Source organism: Capricornis sumatraensis, chromosome 2 (genome assembly GCF_032405125.1).
Source record: "Capricornis sumatraensis isolate serow.1 chromosome 2, serow.2, whole genome shotgun sequence".
Lineage (NCBI taxonomy): Eukaryota > Metazoa > Chordata > Mammalia > Artiodactyla > Bovidae > Capricornis > Capricornis sumatraensis.
The window spans coordinates 191,831,532-191,851,954 of record NC_091070.1 but is presented as its reverse complement, the minus strand read 5'-3'; the positions used below and the strand labels follow the sequence as shown (position 1 = coordinate 191,851,954).

Sequence of the window (20,423 nt, the reverse complement as noted above, 5' to 3'; positions counted from 1 at the left end):
AGCCAAGTCCCAGGGGTCACTTTAGTCTTCTAAAGGAGCAAGCGTTAGAGACAGTATTAATGTACATAACTACAGCATGAATTTATTGCCAAGTGAATTTAAGGTTGGATGTGTTGCTGTTTCAGTTGCTACTGCAGGAAGTTAAGCATACTTTGGTTGGAAATTCATAAACTTTTTTTTAAAAGAACACTGTCTTATATATAAAACCTGGAATTCTAAAGAACTTAGTATTAAGTAGCAGTTGGAATATTTGCACTAAATCTCTTTCCATGGAGCAATGCATGGATAAAGAGTATGCATTTAAAAATTCAATCCTGGCTTTGATTATTACAAAGCCAATTATTAAATTGCTAATATAGATTAAATTATTAAGTTAAATCATTTTGCCTCTTTATGTTTCAGTGTTTCACTACAAAACAAATGATTATATTCATATGCTTATAAGTGAGAGAACACTAGATGTCTCTAAAGACTTTAATATCAGAATGAAGAAATACTTAGTCACTCTGCTTCATTTAAATAATTTTGAAGAATTACTCTGAAATCTAAAGAAGGCACTTAAAACTTAGAAATAACAGAAATTTCCAGAACCTACTAAAGGAAAAAAATCCCATCTCCCTTGTTAAAATGGCCTTATGTACCCTAGACATTAGAAATGAGGAACAGTGCATACTATTTGCTCCCAAAAGACACTAAGCTTTCAAAACTATTCATGGTGATTTTTAAAAAAATCTCTGTGACAGCTAAGTTTCACAGACATATTTTTATAAAGAAAATAATAAATGGAGGTATTTCAACATGACATTTTATTCAGTAAAATTTGTTAACTGAAATGGAAAGGCAACCCGAAAGTGCAATGGGCCCTAAACATCAGAAAGCTCAACACTCACAGCTCTGACTATCCTATGACCTGCTGACGTGCAGACAAGATGTGCTGTCAAACTGTTACTCAGATTCTCAGTGACTTGGCTAGAGGGAGCCCAGCAGGCCACTCAACACTGTTTAACGAAATGCTGAATCCTTAAATAACCCTGTGAAGGGGGAAGAAAGTTGGGGGGGGGGGCGGTGTTGAAAGCTATAATCTGTAATTATATGTGATAAAATGGTAAATTGAAAAGATAAAGTAACCTTAAATGTTTAGACGTTACCTATAACTTTTTAATCACTTTTATTTATCTTCTGATAAAATTTTCACTACAAGGATAGCTAATAAAAAGCAGTTATTCTGATTGGCACAATTCTGAACAACCTGATAAAAAGATAATTTTTACTGTTTGTATGCCTTAGATCACTTTTGAAATAAGCGTAAAATGGTTTATCTTACCTGTACCACTGAGGAATTGAGGTACTCTGCACACACCCCTAAGGGCTGCACTAGTGCTGAGACTGCCTGAAGAAAAGACAGCAAATGTGAGAAATAACTGTGAGCAAGTTCTTTCCTTTCAACATTAAACAAATCCTTTTTTATATGTCAGAGAACATTTTATACTCTTGGGCAGGAAAAGCTGATATAAAGATGTCAATTCATTTAAATTATTATAGAAATTTAATGTAAACTTAAATCATACTATGCCAATAAAACTTCTTTCAAGGCTTGGATGAGATGATTCTAAAGTTCACATTGTAGAGTAATAAAAATTTTTATTTGAAAAACGAGAGAATAGTTGGGAAAGGAATGAAATGTGCCTTTAACAAAGAAAACATTTAAGACTTTCATTAAGAAATCTATAAAACTTTACAGAAACACACAAATGGTCCAAATAAATGAGGAAAGATCATGTTCTTGAAGGGAAAGGACTAGTATTATAAACATGTCAATTCTCTACACCTACAAACAGAACACAATTCCACACATGATCTTGGTGGCACTTTCTGCAGGAGATCCTGACACATTGCCTATATTTAGAAAAATAGAAACATGAGAACGATCAAGAAAATCTGATAAAAGGAAGATGCTGAGCAAAGCTGGCACTACCAAGAATGAAAATAGTGGAGAAACAGTATCAAAATGGCAGTGACCGAGTGAGTGAACAACAGAAGTCCAGGAACAATTCACATATAACGTATACACACACTCAGACACTTTATAAAGTCAACAAATCAAAATAGTGAGAAAAAAAAAAAAAACAACCTTGTCGGGGAAAAAAAGGAATGTTCTTCAGAAGATCTTAAAATAATTAGTTACCCTTTTGGAAGAAAATAAAACTGGATTTCTATCTTATGTGACATATATAAACAAATTCTAAATGAACTCAAGAACTAAGTTTAAAAAATGAAATTGTTTTGAGTATAAAATGAAATGAGTACTTTTATAAACTTTGAGATGGCAACGAGAACATCCCTCAAGCAAATTAGAAAAATTTTAAGCCATTAGGGAAAAACTGACACAAAAAGACACCATCAGCAGAAATGAAAAAAGAAGAGAAAAATCTTAGAGAAATCTTTAGCCTCAAGACATCTGATAACGAGGACAAGCCTAGATTTTTATATATCCACCATTAGCCAATTTTCATCCAAGTAGCGGAGAAACTTCGAGCTTCTCTGTTTGTTTGAATACACTTTGCAGGAAATTAGTGGGTGTTTCATTTAACCTTTAAAAAAAATGAAGTCTATTTCTATTATTGCCCAGTGACCTACATAGGCAGTTCTTAAGAAATAAGCAAGCTGGATAAAACCCTCTATCTGAATAGGTTTTGTCTTGCTTTTCCAGTCACTACCTATTATCTTCTAGGTCAATAAAGTCCTCTCTAACATACTTGATCCATTTAATGGGGATCAAAACGTCAGCCTAACAACCTAGTCAAGGTTCAGGGAGGGAGAAGAGGCCTCTGATCAGTGTCACTAGAAGTATTCATGATCTGCTTGACCTCTGGTCTTCAGGAGTAAGCAGCAGGCAGCAAGCAATAGTCTATTAACAAGCAGAGCGCCAGTCTCTCTCCTTGATTGCTGTTACTGCTCTCATGCAAAGATGGACGATCGGGGTTAGCTGAACAGCCACGGTCCCACAGAAATAACAGGTATTACTCTAAGCACAATTTGTATCAATTAGGCACATTATTTTACAACATGGTTTTCTACTCTGGTCAATTGCAGTAGCTGGCACAGTGTCTTCTACATGGCAAGTACATAATAAGTAGTTTCTAATTGAATGATTAGAGAACAGAATGAAGTGCTTTCAGTTACAAACAAGTAGTCTGTGAAAAATTAAAGATGAAGTTATTCCCCTTACCATAAGGTTAAATTTTTTGAGAAAGTGAAGTTGACATGAAAACATACTGGTAACTGTACCTAAGTGGTGATTCTAAGCTCCAGTTACAGCCCTTTATTACCTACGAATCTCTGTAATACCAAAAAGCTGACTGAACAATCTTAAAATATTTTATTTGCTTCTGGTACTATAAATAAATTGTGACTTAACTGAGGCATAAGATTGCTATGTACATATATACTTGCCACACGCAGCAATTATCCCTAAACAGCAAGATAATTTCATATAACCACTACAAGTAAGGAGTTAAGAGAAAAACATTACAAAGAGAAATGAATGTGGTAGAAAAACAAAAACAACAAAACACAACCAAACGCTCTACCCTAAAATTTGGTTATTATGATTAAGAAAGAGTAAACATTTCTGCACTTATCAGAACCATGGGAGCTACTCCTATAAAGATTAACTTGAGTTTTAACATTTAATTTAATGTGTCCAGACAATGTCCCGGGGGTTACACAGCAAGCTCAATGAAGTGAACTTCCACACTGTGTACATACAGCGGTTTAACTTACCCCAAGTTCTATATCTTCTGAATGGAGCTTGGCTTGGATTACTGCAAATCCACCTAATTCTCCAAACTGAGAAGAAAAAAGGTATACATTAATTTTAAAATACTATACTTTAATAATTTAGCAAGCAACTACAGCTCACATGCTAGTTTATCAATGTGCTAATAACCCTGGTCTTCAGAGTCACCACAAAGATGATTCTAATGCTCCTGTGATACACTACAGGGGATGCACCAAGTCCTAAAGCTGATGTTTATCTGTTTAAACAGCACATATAAAAAAGAGGGAGAAATGATAAAACATATTTGATTATTCTCTGTAGCTGTCATCTACCTGAAACTCTAGGAAAGCTCATTAGAAAATGAAAAACATGCCCATATTAATAAAAGCTGTATACCTTATTTACCAAATCCACAAGCCATCCATGAGGCTCCTATGAGAAAAGAAAACAGAAACTGAAATGGCAATACAAAAACTTCCCTACTAACTCTCGTATTTCTTTTATCCTAAATCAGAAAGTTGGAAAACAATTTAACATTATTTCAAAAGGTTTTCCCAAATGTTTCTTAATGTGAATCTTTGACATTACTGAAAACAATTTTAGAATTAAGTCTGTATGTTGATGGGATTGCTACAATACAAAGCATTTATGCATTTTGGGTAGGTGAGATCAGTTGTTTAAGCTTTCTGAGGTACAGGATAACTAATTATTAACTCAGAGCAGCAAATCAAGAGATTAAAGATGTAGTCCCAGCTGTACCATTAATTAGTGTGCTAGAGTAAGCACTTCTTTTCTCCTCCTTTTCTTCCTTTGTTTCCTCTCTCAGGCATTCACTGTTCTAGAAGCTGCATAATGTTCCAGTGGCTTGATACAGAACAGTGATGAAGAAGAGATGCGCTACGTGCTTTCATGGGATTCATATTCCAGCAGGGTTGATAAAGACAAGTAAACCAACACATAATTCATTCAGGTTGCGCATTTCCACAAAAGGCCCTCAAATGAGAAATAAGAGCCCACTCTGTTCAGAGTGGTGGTCAGAGAAAATCTCTTTGAAAAGGCGGTCTTTAATCTAGAACTTAAAGGATGAGACAGATTTAGCCATTCAAAGAACAGTCCAGGCAGAGAGGCTAAAATGGAAAAGCTCCTGTTTGGGGAAGGCAGAAAAGCCTACCTTCATTTGAAAAACGGAGAGGCAACTCTCCCAACTGGGAGGTGGTGAGCAGGGGAGAATGGCACAGATTAAACTGTAGAGAGAAGAAAAGCTGGAACATGCAGAAATTTGTAGATTGTGATTAGAAAGAAAGCAACAGAGGTGTTTAAAGCAAGAAAATGATACATTTTATGTTTTAAGGGGACTCTTACAATTATGTGGAGAATGGAAAGGAAAGGATGAATGGAAGAGTGACGAGCAGAGATACCAGAGGGAAGACTAGTGTAGTAACTGGGCAGGACGCGACGGTGTTGGAGTGGGATGGTGGCAGAAGACACAGAGACGCCAACCGAAGATCTACGTGAGACTGAATCAAAGGGCCTGTTTATGCTTTGGATATGAATATGAATCATGGCAGATTCCTATGTTTTCAGCTTGGGTGTCTAGGTAGATGGTGATGCCATTTACTGAAAGGGTAGAGAATGAAGGCTGGGGAAAAATAATGAAGTTCTGCTTCAGGCACAGTCTGAGATGTCTCTGTGGTAACCAAGTGGAGACAGCTGGCTCTTCAAGTCTGCTGTGCTCAGAAAAGAGGTCTGGGCCACAGAGATATAAAGTAGAGGGCCATCAGCACAAAGATGACATTTAGATCTGTAAGAATGGAAGCTATTTCTTACAGAGAGTATGGTGAACGAAGAGAAGAAGGCTCTGGATGAGTCAAGAAAGGAGAGGTAGCTGAGGGGGCACGCAGAAAGCAGGAGACTGTAGGAAGGAAGTTTCAAGAAAGAAGAAACTGTGACCATTGATGCTGACTGGGGCAAGAGATGGTGTCTCTGGATCCAGAAGCACAGTACCTTAATGACAGCAGTTTCAGTGAACTGGTGGCAAAAGGAGGAGGAATGGAATGCCTAGAAGATCTAATGGAGACTTCAGTCTAGCTGCCTCAAACATCTCTCCAACTGAAAACAACTAACATCAAACATTTAAGGGCTTCCCTGGTGGTCCGGTAGTTAAGAATCTCCCTTGCGATGCAAGGGACTCCAGTTCAATCCCTGGTCTAGGAAGATACCACATGCTGCGGAGCAACTCAGCCCATGCACCACAACTACTGAGCCCACGTGTGCAAATGCTGCAGCCTGCACGCCTAGAAGCTGTGCCCCACAAGAGACGCCACCACACTGCGCCTGCAGAGCAGTCCCCACTCACTGTAGCTAGAGAGAGCCTGCTCACAGCAACAAAGAGCCACTGCAGCTTCAAAAAAATTTTAAATTAAAAAAAAATCTTTTAAAACATAGAACTGAGTTGGCAAAACGTCCTCAGAAGTGTAACCAAAAAAAAAAAGAGAGAAAGCAGAAATCCTGTGAAGTAAACAAACCGTGAGGCCAACTATCATGCTGCAGGCATCTATGGAACTGAGGGGATCCCTAGCTTCCGTTTTCCTAGCCTTACGGTGGCTCAGAAGCAGGACACAACGCCAGGATGGGGCTCAGAGACTGAGAAGAGGTTGTCACAGAAAGCAAGAACCCAAAGCGCTACAGCCTGAATGTAGAGTGAACTGAAATAAACTTACTGTGGAATGGAAACAACAAGCCTACCTTGACTCTGATAGTGGATGGCGAGGAGAAAAAAATTCTCCAGGAATTTATAAACATCTAATTGTCCTCACATGGCTTTGCTGCTCTAATTCAAATTGATTTTATGGTCTGAAAAACCTTGAGTTGAATATTTATTCTAAAATGGTCCCAAATCATAGTATTCCCAGGCACCCAGAAGAAGTAAATCCTTTTTGGAGGAAAGAACTTGCAACTCAGGCCTCAAAAAATGTCCCTAAATTCCAAGAAACATAAGTTCATAGAAAATTAAAGAAACAAGTATAAATATGTTTTTCTACACACACATAAACAAACAAGTGAGTAAAAGTTGGCAGAATCAGACCAGCTTTTAGATATCAGACATAGCATATAAGTTAAGCATTAAACAAGGAGGAGACTGAAAATATGACTCAAGAATATGAGATAATTAGAAACGAGCAGAGTCGAACTGAACCACAGATCTGAAAAACGTCATCTCAAACACTGCACAGGAAAACAAACAGATAAAATATATGAAAGAGGTTAAGGGACATAAGGACAGAATGAGAAGGTTGAACATGTAGCCATAGTTCTAGAAGAGACTACTGGGGAAAAGGCAGTATTTTAAAAGGTAATGGCTGAGAATTTTCCAGAACTGATACAAGATATACATCCTTAGTTTTGGAAATTTTTCCGAGGCAAAATAAACAAAAAGAATATCTCAGTTAACTGTAGTGAGAGTCAAACTGCCAAATATCTAAGAGAAACAGATCTCAAAAAATAGCCATGAAAAGAGACTTCTTAAAAACAAACAATAGTCAGACCATCAGCCGACTTTCAAAAGCAATACTCAAGGCCAGAAGACACTGAAATGATATCTGTGATATTCTGACACAAAACATATGTCAATCTAGAATTTAAAACCCAGAAAAAATGTTCTTCAAGTAACAGGAAATAAAATCAACGTTAGGCCATCAAAAACAAAGACTCAGCCGCCAATGGACCCCTTATGAGAGGACAATTCACAGGATGTACTCCAGGAAGAAGGAAAATTATCCCAATGGAAGGCCTGAAATACAGACGAAATGGTACACAGAGAGACAGCATGCAGACGGGGCTGAGTCAAGGCACTGCCTAAAATCAGGTGGACGGCGCCTATTAGAGGGGAATAAAACGAGACAGGAGAGGACCAGGACAACGCATAATAAAGACAAAAGGAGGAGTCAGGTGAGGAATGGGCACACAGAACATACTAAGGTCTTCATGTACTGCTCAGAGGAAGGTAAGGGTAGTGATGAAACGCATGCTTTGTTTAGGCTATAAGTTAAAACGTCACAGTAATCACTAAAAGAGTAACTGAGAGGGAAGGACATGGAAGCTTTCATCTGGTTGGTTGTGAAGAGGGACACAGCACAATGCTGAAGCTAGAGGTGGATGCAGTGTCAAAGCCAGGATTTTTAAAAACGGGAAAATACTAGACCATGAAAGACACAATGGGAGTAACTGATAAAGAGAAAAACTGAGCATACCAAAGAAAGAACAGAAATGCTAAGGTGTAAAATGCTTGAGAAGGCCACTGGAGAGGAGAGGGTACACAGGGCCTTTGCACGAGAGAGAATTCCTTTCACGACAATGAGAGGAAATTAGAGACTGAACGTTTCTGGGTGTCTGTTGCTGCATATATAAACTGGGCAGGGGAGAGAAAGAACATTTGCTGAGTACTTACTAAAGTGACCCACTGTGTTCAGTGTTTTTGTATACATTTGTCATTTCATAGTCATGACCATATTGAAGATGAGATTTTCATATCTTGAGAGGCAAGGCTATATTCAGAATTCAGACTATGGAGCTAACTCACATAGGTCCCTGCTATAACTAGGCTTGTGAATTTGGACAAGCAGTTAACCTCTGCGTGCCTCAAATTTCTCATCTACAGAATGGGGTAAAAATAATACCTAACTCACAGAGTTGCTGTGGAGGTTAAATTTCACAGGATATACTCACTGTCCTTTCCACTCAGCTCTCACCTCCTCCCTGGAGTACTGCCTGACCCTCCAAGGTGGCAACTCCTTTCCCTATATCCCATGAATAGCACATTATTATTACAATTGCACCTGTTGTTTGTTACACTGTGATTTTTTTTATTTCCTATTTCCTCCACTATGCTGTAAGTTAGAAACCATGTCTTATTACTCTATACTAAGGGCAAGAACTATCTATGCAAGAACTATTTATATGTCCAAAATCTAGAATAATGCCAGACACACAGCAAATGTTCAATGAACGATCACGGAACTAAACCTCTGATTCTACTCAATGGACAAGTTTCTTATCTACTATGTTGACTTCTTTCAAATATTTCTCCAAAACCAAAACAGTGTTTCATCAACAAACTGTCTGAATTACGTGCTCTTTGTGGGTATGTTATTGGCACATTGTAGACTTTTAAATATAAAATGAAGATATTGGCCTGTGCTTGAAAAAAAACAAAAGCTCTAAAGCTTGTGGAGTTTAGAAGAAAATTATACGTGAGATTAATTATTATTTTTTCTAGCAATAACTAGTCATTTCAAATAATTTCAAATGCTCTAGCTTCTCAAATGTCTCTAAGAAACTGGGACACCCATTAAACAGGGGTTCTGGTAATTCAATAAATAGGGCACTTTTCATGTCATGCAGTTATTTCTTATTCACCAAACATTTCAAATCTATAAAGTTCCTCATGAAGTTAAATAACAGCTATGGAAAAATACGCTATAGCTGAAAAGACTGTTGAAATATTGAGCTATTTTAAGAGCTACATGGAGTATTTGCCATTTTTCATGGGCTATTTTAATCTTTCCATGTAAACTGTCATTTTTGTGGTAGACAAATCTTTTTCAATACATAAAATTATGAAACAAAACTATGTTTACCTTTTGGAAAGTAGATACAGGTGAAATAGCAAACATATTCCCCTCTCCAAATACTTCTGCCCAATTCCTTTGAGACACTTTCATTCTGTTTTTAAAATGGTATTCATTATCAGGATTGAAAGCCTATTAGATTCAAACAGAACAGAGAAACATTATTATTATCTATTTCTATAGCAACACATATTAGCATTAGAAAAGAAGATAAAAATATCACCTTGGACTTCCTCATTAATGGAATCTTTCAAGTATCTCAACAAAACATACTCCTTAGCAAGTGCTGAGGAGCAAATGGCCAAAGTACTACTCTCCTGCTTCGCTCAATGTTTGCTATGGGGAAAGAGAAGGAGGGCTTAGGACCAGAGGTCTGAGCCAAGGCGAGGTGAAGCCAACGCTGCAAATGTCCTAGGGCCGCCACCAGTGGAGATGGGCAATAAGGCAGTGAAGACAGAAGTTAGGAGGCAGGGACTTCCGGCAGTCCAGTGGTTAAGACTCCACGCTCCCAGTCCAAGGGGCATGGGCTGTGTACCTGATTGTGGAACTAAGATCTTGGATGCTGCATGAGACGGCCCCAGCAAAACAAGTTAGGAGGGAATACACGAGCCCCGCTTCCTCTTGCAGCTACTGTTACTAATCAGAGGAAAGCCTGGAAACCAAACTACATCCGCACCCTATATGATGGTATTTGTGATGTGAATAATAAGGGAGACAAAAGGGAAAGCGATTTAACCATTCTAATCAATCATTAAGCAATTTAATCATTTTATTCATTCTATTTTGTATATTTCTTTAAAACTGAAAGCACAGATTGGCTGCTCTACTTTAAAAATAAAATGGAAGAATGTCTTTAATGATAATATCACTATGACTCATTACTAATTACTAGTCAGAAGGTAGTAGGTATGTTAAACAAAACCAAAACGCAAAGCGCTTCATTTTAGACATCCTGTACCATTGTAAGCACAGCCAGCAGCCCAGTGGGGATCGGATCTTGTTTCATTCTCTCTGCAACCAGTTCTATTAGCAGCATCAGCATGTTGTAGATCCCTTCATGAATTTCAGTACCCCACTTGTGAACAGCACTTGATGTCAGGAGCTATAAAAACAGGAAGGGCAGTTCAGAGTCTTATTTGGAAAGAAAGAAAGAAAAACGTCTGCAGTTATGAGTGCAATCTTTATAATAATCAAGTGATTATTATTAAAATACTTTTATGCAGATGACTTGCTTTAACAGACCCATAGCTGCAGTCCATTTACTTGTTCATTTATTTCAGTCAACACTTAGCTTTCTGAACTTTAATTCCCTTATATTAAAACAGTTTGTTTAAAGAGAATGTTTATTGTTTCTCTACCTTTCATTATTACTAGCGGAAGTGAAATGGTGAAGAGCAAAAAAGAACCTGAGCTCACTTCTGGTACTACTTCCTGGCTGCGTGGCCTTGGACAAATTTACCTGAATTCTCAGAGACTCAGTTCTCCTGCCTCAAAACGGGCATAACTCCTACCCACTTAACAGAGATGTTACAAATATTAATATCAAAAGGTATAATGAATGCAAAAGTATTAGCAAGGTTTTATGGTGTGTTTTGTCACTATTAATCAACATTCCTGGAATCTAAGAAATGGATGCTGTATTTCATGATTTGAACATGCACATTCTCTTCATATTATTTATACCTCAGAAACAGAAATGGATCTTCCCACCTGTTGACCAGATGGCAGCAGGGCTCTGAGTGGGAAAAAATTTTTTAGGAATACCTTGCCAATTCATTTTGATTGTGTTTTCCTTTCTGGTGTGCATAAAAGTTAATATTCAATTTTTTTTAAAGTTTAAGTAAATCAAAAATAGCTCTAAGTGATAAGGCATTATAACACTGTTTACTTTGCAGTTATTTTTCTGAAATATATAACACAGAGTATAACATAATGGTACATCTTATAATCAGTATCTTAGATTAAAAAAAAAAAAGGAAGGAAGGAAAAGGCAAATATGAATCTAAAATCTTCATCTTTGGAGTTTCCCAAATTTTGATCTAAGTACTTAGGGAAGTCTAACTCAGGAATAACCACCAGAACAGGGAATGAGAAATCACAGGATTCCACTTAATAAAATACTAGCAAATGGATACAGTGGTTTCATGTTTTTGTAAGATTTCCATTGAGAGGGAAAATACTGCGCTATAAAAATTTCACCTTGGCCACACCGAGAACTGCTTAACAAGAGGGTTAAGATCCTGAAATAATCCAAACTTCTTTAGCATCAAAGGAAAACCTCAGCTTCAGACTTTCTATACAGCAATTAGCTGCACCACTTGCTCAAATGAACAATAACCGTTAAGACTGATTTTATATAAGCCAATGAGTTAATTTTTTTGCCAGAATTCTTTTGCCTGCCTATCTATCCTTCTTGTACTTAAAATGTATATAATAAAGCAAAATAAAGCAGAGATTAAGATTTAAGAAGCTCCACGTAACAACAAAAATGCCCACAGACAGAGGAGCCTGGCAGGCTACAGTCCATGGGGTTGCAAAGAGTTTGACAGGGCTGAACAACTAAGGGACTGAACAACTAAGCACATGTAACAAAATAAAATTTATGTAAGCTAAGCACCACTCCCTCTGTTGCCATCTCATTTGTTCAGTTTTGCTACCTTCCAGAGAAAGGGGGGCAAGACAAGCAGCACTGAGCGGGGAAAAGGTATACAAGGTTTAAACATTACTATGCACTATGACCAGATTTACATGCTTGTACCTGCCTGAATACACTAGAATCTAGGCTAGCCTGAAGGTGAAAGGTGAAGTAAGTAGAAATGACAACAGAACTCCTTTTCTGCACCTGACTCACACAACTGCTTATTATTTATACTCTTAATTCTTTTTTTTTTTTTTTCTGCTTTTAAAAATCAGGCAGCTTGTAAGAAAAGCCCAGGGAAGAGGGCAGGGAGAGATTTATCATATCAGGAAACACAGGTCTAAACAAACATGGAATTCTGTAGCTCTTCTGGTGTAGAGAAATCTTTTTAATAGCTCTAAATTCTAAGAATCGAATGACAATGAACACAATGCAAGGTACTTTTGTGCTCAGAGTTTTATAGGAAACAACTCCCAACAACCACTTGACCATTTGTTACACTATTACAGTTTGCCACTGTCGTTGCCGTTCACTCACTAAGTCATGTCCAACTCTTTGGGATTCCATGGACTCCACATGCAAGGCTTCCCTGTCCTTCACTGTCTCCCTGGATTTGTTCAAATTCAAGTGCACTGAGTTGGTGACGCTATCTAACCATCTCATTCCCTGTCACCTCCTTCTCTTCCTGCCCTCAATCTTTTCTAGCATCAGGGTCTTTCCCAATGAGTCAGCTCCTTGCATTAGGTGGCCAAAGTATTGCAGCTTCAGCATCAGTGCTTCCAATGAATATTCAGGGTTGACTTCCTTTAGAATTGACTAGTTTGATCTCTGTGCTACCCAAGGGACTCTCAAGAGTCTTTTCCAGCACCACAATTTGAAAGCATCAATTCTTTGGTGTTCAGTTTTCTTTCTGGTCCAACTATGACGCCCATACATGACTACTGGAAAAACCACAGTTGACTATATGGACTTTTGTCAGCAAAATAATGTCTCTGCTTTTTAATACACTGTCTAGGTTTGTCATAGCTTTTCTTCCAAGGAGCAAGTGTCTTTTAATTTTGTGGCTGCAGTAACCAACCACAGTGAATATGGAGCCCAAGAAAATAAAATCTGCCACTGTTTTCATTTTTCCCCATCTATTTGCCATGAAGTGATGGGACTGGATGCCATGATCTTAGCTTTTTGAAACTTAGTTTTTTGAGTTTTAAACCAGCTTTTTCACTTTTCTATCACCCTCACCAAGAAGCTCTTTAGTTCCCTTTGATTTTCTACCTTTACAATGGTATCACCTGCATATCTCAGGTTGTTATTTCTCCCAGCAATCTGGACTCCAGCTTGTGATTCATTCAGCCCAGCGTTTCACATGATGTACTCTGGATATAAATAAGCAGAGTGACAATATAAAGACTTGATGCACTCTTTTCCCCATTTTGAACCAGTCTGGTTCTAACTGTTGCTTCTTGACCTGCATAGAGGTTTCTTAGGAGTCAGGTAAGAGACTCTGATATTTCCATCTCTTTAAACAGTTTTCCATAGTTTGTTGTGATCCACACAGTCAAAGGCTTTAGTGTAGTCAATGAAGCAGCAATGGATGTTTTTCTATAATTCCCGTGCTTTTTCTATGGTCCAATGGATGTTGGCACTTTGATCTCTGGTTTCTCTGCCTTTTCTAAATCCAGTTTGTGAATCTGGAAGTACTCAGTTTACATACTGCTGAAGCCTACCTTGAAGGTTTTGAGCATTACCATTCTAGCATATGAAATGAGTGCAATCATATGGTAGTTGGAACATTGTTTGTCATTGTCTTTCTTTGGGAATGGAATGAAAACTGACCTTTTCCAGTTCTATAGCCACTGTTTTGAGTTTTGCAAATTTGTTGGCATATTGAGTGTAGCACTTTAACAGCATAATCTTTTAGGATTTGAAATAGCTCAACTAGACTTGCATCACCTCTGCTAGCTTTGATTATTGTAGGGCTTCCTAATACCCATTTGACTTTGCATTCCAGGATGTCTTGGCTCTAGGTGAGTGATTGGGTAACAACATTGTGGTTATCTGAGTCATTAAGACTTTTTTATATAGGTCTGTGTATTCTTGCCACCTCTTCTTAAGCTCTTCCGCTTCTGTCAGGTCCTTGCCATTTCTGTCCTTTATTGTGCACAGTTCAATTCAGTTGCTCAGTCGTGTTCGACTCTTTGTGACCCCATGAATCGCAGCATGCCAGGCCTCCCTGTCCATCACCAACACCCGGAGTTCACTCAGACTCACGTCCATCGAGTCAGTGATGCCATCCAGCCATCTCATCCTCGGTCGTCCCCATCTCCTCTTGCCCCCAGTCCCTCCCAGCATCAGAGTCTTTCCCAATGAGTCAACTCTTCACATGAGGTGGCCAAAGTACTGGAGTTTCAGCTTTAGCATCATTCCTTCCAAAGAAATCCCAGGGCTGATCTCCTTCAGAATGGATTGGCTGGATCTCCTTGCAGTCCAAGGGACTCTCAAGAGTCTTCTCCAACACCACAGGTCAAAAGCATCAATTCTTCAGCGCTCAGCCTTCTTCACAGTCCAACTCTCACATCCATACATGACCACTGGAAAAACCATAGCCTTGACTAGACGGACCTTTGTTGGGAAAGTAATGTCTCTGCTTTTGAATATGCTGTCTAGGTTGGTCATAACTCTTCTTCCAAGGAGTAAGCGTCTTTTAATTTCATGGCTGCAGTCACCATATGCAGTGATTTTGCAGCCCCCCAAATTAAAGTCTGACACTGTTTCCACTGTTTCCCCATCTATTTCCCATGAAGTGATGGGACCAGATGCCATGATCTTCGTTTTCTGAATGTTGAGCTTTAAGCCAACTTTTTCACTCTCCACTTTCACTTTCATCAAGAGGCTTTTTAGTTCCTCTTCACTTTCTGCCATAAAGTTGGTGTCATCTGCATATCTGAGGTTATTGATATTTCTCCCAGCAATCTTGATTCCAGCTTGTGCTTCATCCAGCCCAGCGTTTCTCATGATGTACTCTGCATAGAAGTTAAATAAGCAGGGTGACAATATACAGCCTTGACGTACTCCTTTCCCAATTTGGAACAAGTCTGTTACTCCATGTCCAGTTCTAACTGTTGCTTCCTGACCTGCATATAGGTTTCTCAAGAGGCAGGTCAGGTGCTCTGGTATCTTGGCATAAAATGTTCATTTGATATCTCCAATTTTCCTGATGAGATCTCTAGACTTTACCATTCTATTGTTATCCTCTATTTCTTTGCATTGTTCATTTAAAAAGACCTTCTTATCTCTCCTTGCTATTCTCTGGAATTCTGTTTTCATATGGGTATATCTTTCCCGTTCTCCTTTGCCTTTTGCTTCTCTTCTTTTCTTAGCTATTTGTAAGGCTGTCTCAGACAACCACTTTGCCTTCTTGCATTTCTTTTTCTTGGGGATGGTTTTGGTCACTGACTCCTGTACAATATTACAAACCTCCATTCAAAGTTCTTCAGGCACTCTTGTCTACCAGATCTAATTCCTTAAATCTATTTGTCACCTCTACTGTATAACTGTAAGGAATTTGATTTAGGTCATACCTGAATGGTCTAGTGGTTTTCCCTACTGTCTTCAATTTACACCCAAATTTTGAATAAGGAGTTAATGATCTGAGCCACAGTCAGCTCCCAGTCTTGTTTTTGCTGATTGGATAGTCTCTCCATCTTTAGCTGCACAGAATATAATCAATCTGACTTTGGTACTGACCATGTGGTGATGCCCATGTGTAGGGTGGTCATCTCGTGTTGTTGGGAGAGGGTGTCTCCTGTGACCAGTGTGCTACATTATAAAAGTGCTGCTATTTTTAACAGCTACTATAATTCTTAACAAAATTCTTTAAAAAGTTACAACTGCAAAACTACAAAATGGTAGATGAATTCATCCAAAATGAAGAGAAATCCTGATTCTATACAATCCCGGCCTAAATGACAATTTTAAGAGTTTTCCCTTTTTACAAAGATGAAGCTGTTTTCAATCCTAAAATTAAGTTTTGTTCTCCCTTAAGCCTTGAATCAATGGAGATTCTGTCAAAATGCAGATGGGAATAATAGTTTGCAAATGAACAGTTTATTTTACTGGGTTTTATGATAAATACAAACTTCATCCATCTGTAGTTTTAGTAACTTACTTGCATTTGAGACAAAAATAGATGTCAAAACCCAGAACTACTGAGACTGCAGGAGACTCATTTATTCATTCAACAAAGATTTACTGAGCTCTTTCTCTGTTCTTGGCACTGGCTATATGCTGGGAAAAACAACAGTGTCTGTGACATCGTTTCTGCTCTTGCTGGGATTCAGGACTCAGGTCCTGCAAAGGCAGCCTTGCTGAGTTAGACTGCTTTCAGAAACACAAGTCCTGTGATCTTCTATTCTCACTATTAAGAAAAACTGCTTTATAAGAGATGTGACCAGAATGGGGGCAAGCATATCAGTCTAGGTCCAAAAGAGATGCTGCCGTCTGCATGACGTTTTGCCAGATACAATATTCAATCCAGTTAAACTTTCTGTAGTTTAAACATCCACTTCTGTCTCAGTAGAATAGTGAGTACAAAACAACCTATATTTTCATAAATAAATATTATCTAAGTGCCACAATCCATAGTTTAGTAAGATGTCTAATTTCCTAGTATAAACCTTAACCTACTCTTTAGCAGTTAAATAGAAGACAGTAAAAGTGATATTAAATGAAGCAATGAGCAAACAATAAATATAGAAGAAACAAATAATTTCTGAGCCCCAAATTCAGAGCTACTTTTTTCATATTAGAGCATTCCTCAGTTGAACAGGAGTCATAAACTGGGCTCACATATGAAAAGCTAAAACTGAAATAAAAAGCCTGTTCAGCTTCACCCCCACCAAAAAAAAAAAAAAAAAAAATCAGCCCAGCATTTTTCTTACCTTTTTAAATGCTTCAGGCATACACCTATCCATAAATCTTTTACAATTCTCATCAGACTCGGAAAAACCTTAGTAAAGGAAATGAAACAATACTCTTTATTGAGATTTTAGGTAGCTGTAGAAATCACAGATATCATTCCAAATTCATACATATGGAACTACTTATCATAGAAACCTTGATTCTTAAGGGATTATTAAAAGCAGAAGATATACATTCTGATAAAGGAACAGACTGAGAAATAGTTACAGCATTATTTACTAATAGCAGGATATATTTATATTATTAATATATATTTACTTAAGTATAATAAACACTAATTATAATTGAAATGGTTGGACTTACGCTTCCATGTCAGAGGAAATGCCAATAATCTGACAAAACAGCTAATCAAGCAGCGACAGCAGCTACTTATTAGCTGTCATTATTTTTCTAAACATCTCTACTAAAAACAGAACTATTCTCAATAAATGCCAAGATCACTCTTCTTCCCTAAAACAAGCTGAACTCTGTGCAGTAAAACACACAGAGCTGTGCCTGGCACAGTGATAAATACTTGGTAAGTGAGTGAATGAATCCACTGTAAAATTATCCTTCAGAATACACTTTAAAAAACCTCAGTAACAGATTTTGCTTATCAGTGGGGAGACTGCTGCATACATTTTCTTTTTTCAGGCCCGGTATTTACATAGTACCTGCATTCTCTCAGGCACTCAATAAATGCTGCTGCAGAGAAGCCAGTCATAAATACACCATGGAAGCTGGCCAAAATATTTCCTTTTGATGTGCCTCTACTTAATCAAAATGGTAAACTATGCACTTTAAAGGAGGAAAAAAATAATTCACAAAACAGCCCAATTCTATTTATAACTGAATTCAATATGAAAAACAAATCATTTTCTCTTTAGTGAAAGTGTCAGTTGCTCACTTGAGCCCAACTCTTTGTGACTTTATGGATTGTAGCTCACCAGACTCCTCTGTCCATGGAATTCCCCAGGCAAGAATACTGGAGTGGGTAGCACTTTCCTTCTCCAGGGAATCTTCCTGACTCAGAGATCAAACCCAGGTCTCCTGTATTGCAGGCAGATTCTTTACCATCCGAGACACCAGGGAAGCCCCTTTTCTCTTTAATATATAATATATTCACAGTATAGAAGCCTCCTTATGATGATACATATTCTCCAACCTAGCGATATTTTATTTAATAATATAATTTAAAGGAGGAAGTGTGACAAGATTTCCTTTTCTTGGGCTCTAAAATCACTGTGATGGTGACTGCAGCCATGAAATCAGAAGACAATTGCTTCTTGGCAGGAAAACTATGACAAACCTAGACAGTGTGTTGAAAAGCGAAGATATTACTCTGCAGGCAAAGGTCCATATAGTCAAGGCTATGGTCTTCCAGTGGTCACAAATCGTTATGAGAGCTGGACTGTAAAGAAGGCAGAACACCGAAGAGTTGATGCCTTTGAACTGTGGTGCTGGAGAAGACTCCTGAAGGTCCCCTGGACAGCAAGGAGATCAAACAGTCGATCTTAAGGGAAGTCAACCCTGAATACTTGTTGGAAGGACTGATCCTGAAGCTCCAGTTATTTCGGTCATCTGATGTGAACAGCTGACTCATTGCAAAAGACTCTGATGTTTGGAATGATTGAGGGCAGAGGGAGAAGAGGGCATCAGCGGATGAGAGGGTGGCATCACCGATGCAATGGACATGAAAGTGGGCAAACTTCAGGAGATGGTGAGGGACAGGGGAAGCCTGGCATGCTGCAGTCCATGGGGTTACAAAGAGTAGGACACGACTGGGTGACTGAACAACCACCACAAAGCACCTAAGACGGTGCTAAGCACTTAATAAGCATAAAATGGGTGTTAAATAAGCAGTACTTTCTCCTCTTTCAGTTCAGTTCAGTCGCTCAGTCATGTCCGACTCTTTGCGACCCCATGAATCACAGCAAGCCAGGCCTCCCTGTCCATCACCAACTCCCAGAGTTCACTCACACTCACGTCCATCGATTCAGTGATGCCATCCAGCCATCTCATCCTCTGCCGTCCCCATCTCCTCCTGCCCCCAATCCCTCCTAGCATCAGAGTCTTTTCCAATGAGTCAACTCTTCACACGAGGTGGCCAAAGTACTGGAGTTTCAGCTTTAGCATCATTCCTTCCAAAGAAATCCCAGGGCTGATCTCCTTCAGAATGGACTGGTTGCATCTCCTTGCAGTCCAAGGGACTCTCAAGAGTCTTCTCCAACACCACAGTTCAAAAGCATCAATTCTTCGGCGCTCAGCCTTCTTCACAGTCCAACTCTCACATCCATACATGACTACTGGAAAAACCATAGCCTTGACTAAACGGACCTTTGTTGGCAAGGTAATGTCTCTGCTTTTGAATATGCTATCTAGGTTGGTCATAACTTTTCTTCCAAGGAGTAAGTGTCTTTTAATTTCATGGCTGCAGTCACCACCTGCAGTGATTTTGCAGCCCCCCAAATTAAAGTCTGACACTGTTTCCACTGTTTCCCCATCTATTTCCCATGAAGTGATGGGACCGGATGCCATGATCTTCGTTTTCTGAATGTTGAGCTTTAAGCCAACTTTTTCACTCTCCACTTTCACTTTCATCAAGAGGGTTTTTAGTTCCTCTTCACTTTCTGCCATAAAGGTGGTGTCACCTGCATATCTGAGGTTATTGATATTTCTCCTGGCAATCTTGATTCCATCTTGTGTTTCTTCCAGCCCAGCGTTTCTCATGATATACTCTGCCTATAAGTTAAATAAGCAGGGTGACAATACACAGCCTTGACGTACTCCTTTTCCTATTTGGAACCAGTCTGTTGTTCCATGTCCAGTTCTAACTGTTGCTTCCTGACCTGCATACAGATTTCTCAAGAGGCAGGTCAGGTGGTCAGGTACTCCCATCTCTTGCAGAATTTTCCACAGTTTATTGTGATCCACACAGTCAAAGGCTTTGGCATAGTCAATAAAGCAGAAATAGATGTTTTTCTGGAATTCTCTTGCTTTTTCGATGATCCAGTGGATGTTGTCAATTTGATCTCTGGTTCCTCTGCCTTTTCTAAAACCAGCTTGAACATCAGGAAGTTCATGGTTCACGTATTGCTGAACTCCTCTTTAGAATACGTTAATTTCAATTTCCATAATATCAATTTTCAAGTATATTTAATTAATCTTATACTCTATTGGAGCTAGAAGAAAGCAGCTGATTTCATACAACATTTTTATTTCACAGGGGTTCCCTCGTGGCTCAGATGGTAAAGAATCTGCCTGCAATGTGGGAGACCTAGGTTCAATCCCTGGATCAGGAAGACCCCTGGAGAAAGAAATGGCAACCCACTCCAGTATTTGGGCCTGGAAAATCCCATGGACAAAGGAACTTGGCAGGCTACAGTCCAATAGTAAAGAGTCAGACTCGATTGAGCAACTA

The 20,423-nt window shown here is 38.7% G+C and overlaps 1 protein-coding gene across 1 annotated transcript in view; it reads right to left on the bottom strand.

Annotated features, from left to right (window-relative positions):
* USP24 (ubiquitin specific peptidase 24) overlaps positions 1–20,423 on the bottom strand; it is a 163,498-nt gene that overhangs the window by 106,467 nt on the left and 36,608 nt on the right. Inside the window, exons 3-8 of the mRNA XM_068966782.1 lie at positions 16,984–17,051; positions 10,367–10,510; positions 9,418–9,540; positions 4,178–4,213; positions 3,784–3,849; positions 1,325–1,390 (exon numbers count right to left, since the gene is read on the bottom strand). Of these exons, the coding sequence (XP_068822883.1) occupies positions 1,325–1,390; positions 3,784–3,849; positions 4,178–4,213; positions 9,418–9,540; positions 10,367–10,510; positions 16,984–17,051 (503 nt within the window). The remainder of the gene's footprint in view (positions 1–1,324; positions 1,391–3,783; positions 3,850–4,177; positions 4,214–9,417; positions 9,541–10,366; positions 10,511–16,983; positions 17,052–20,423) is intronic.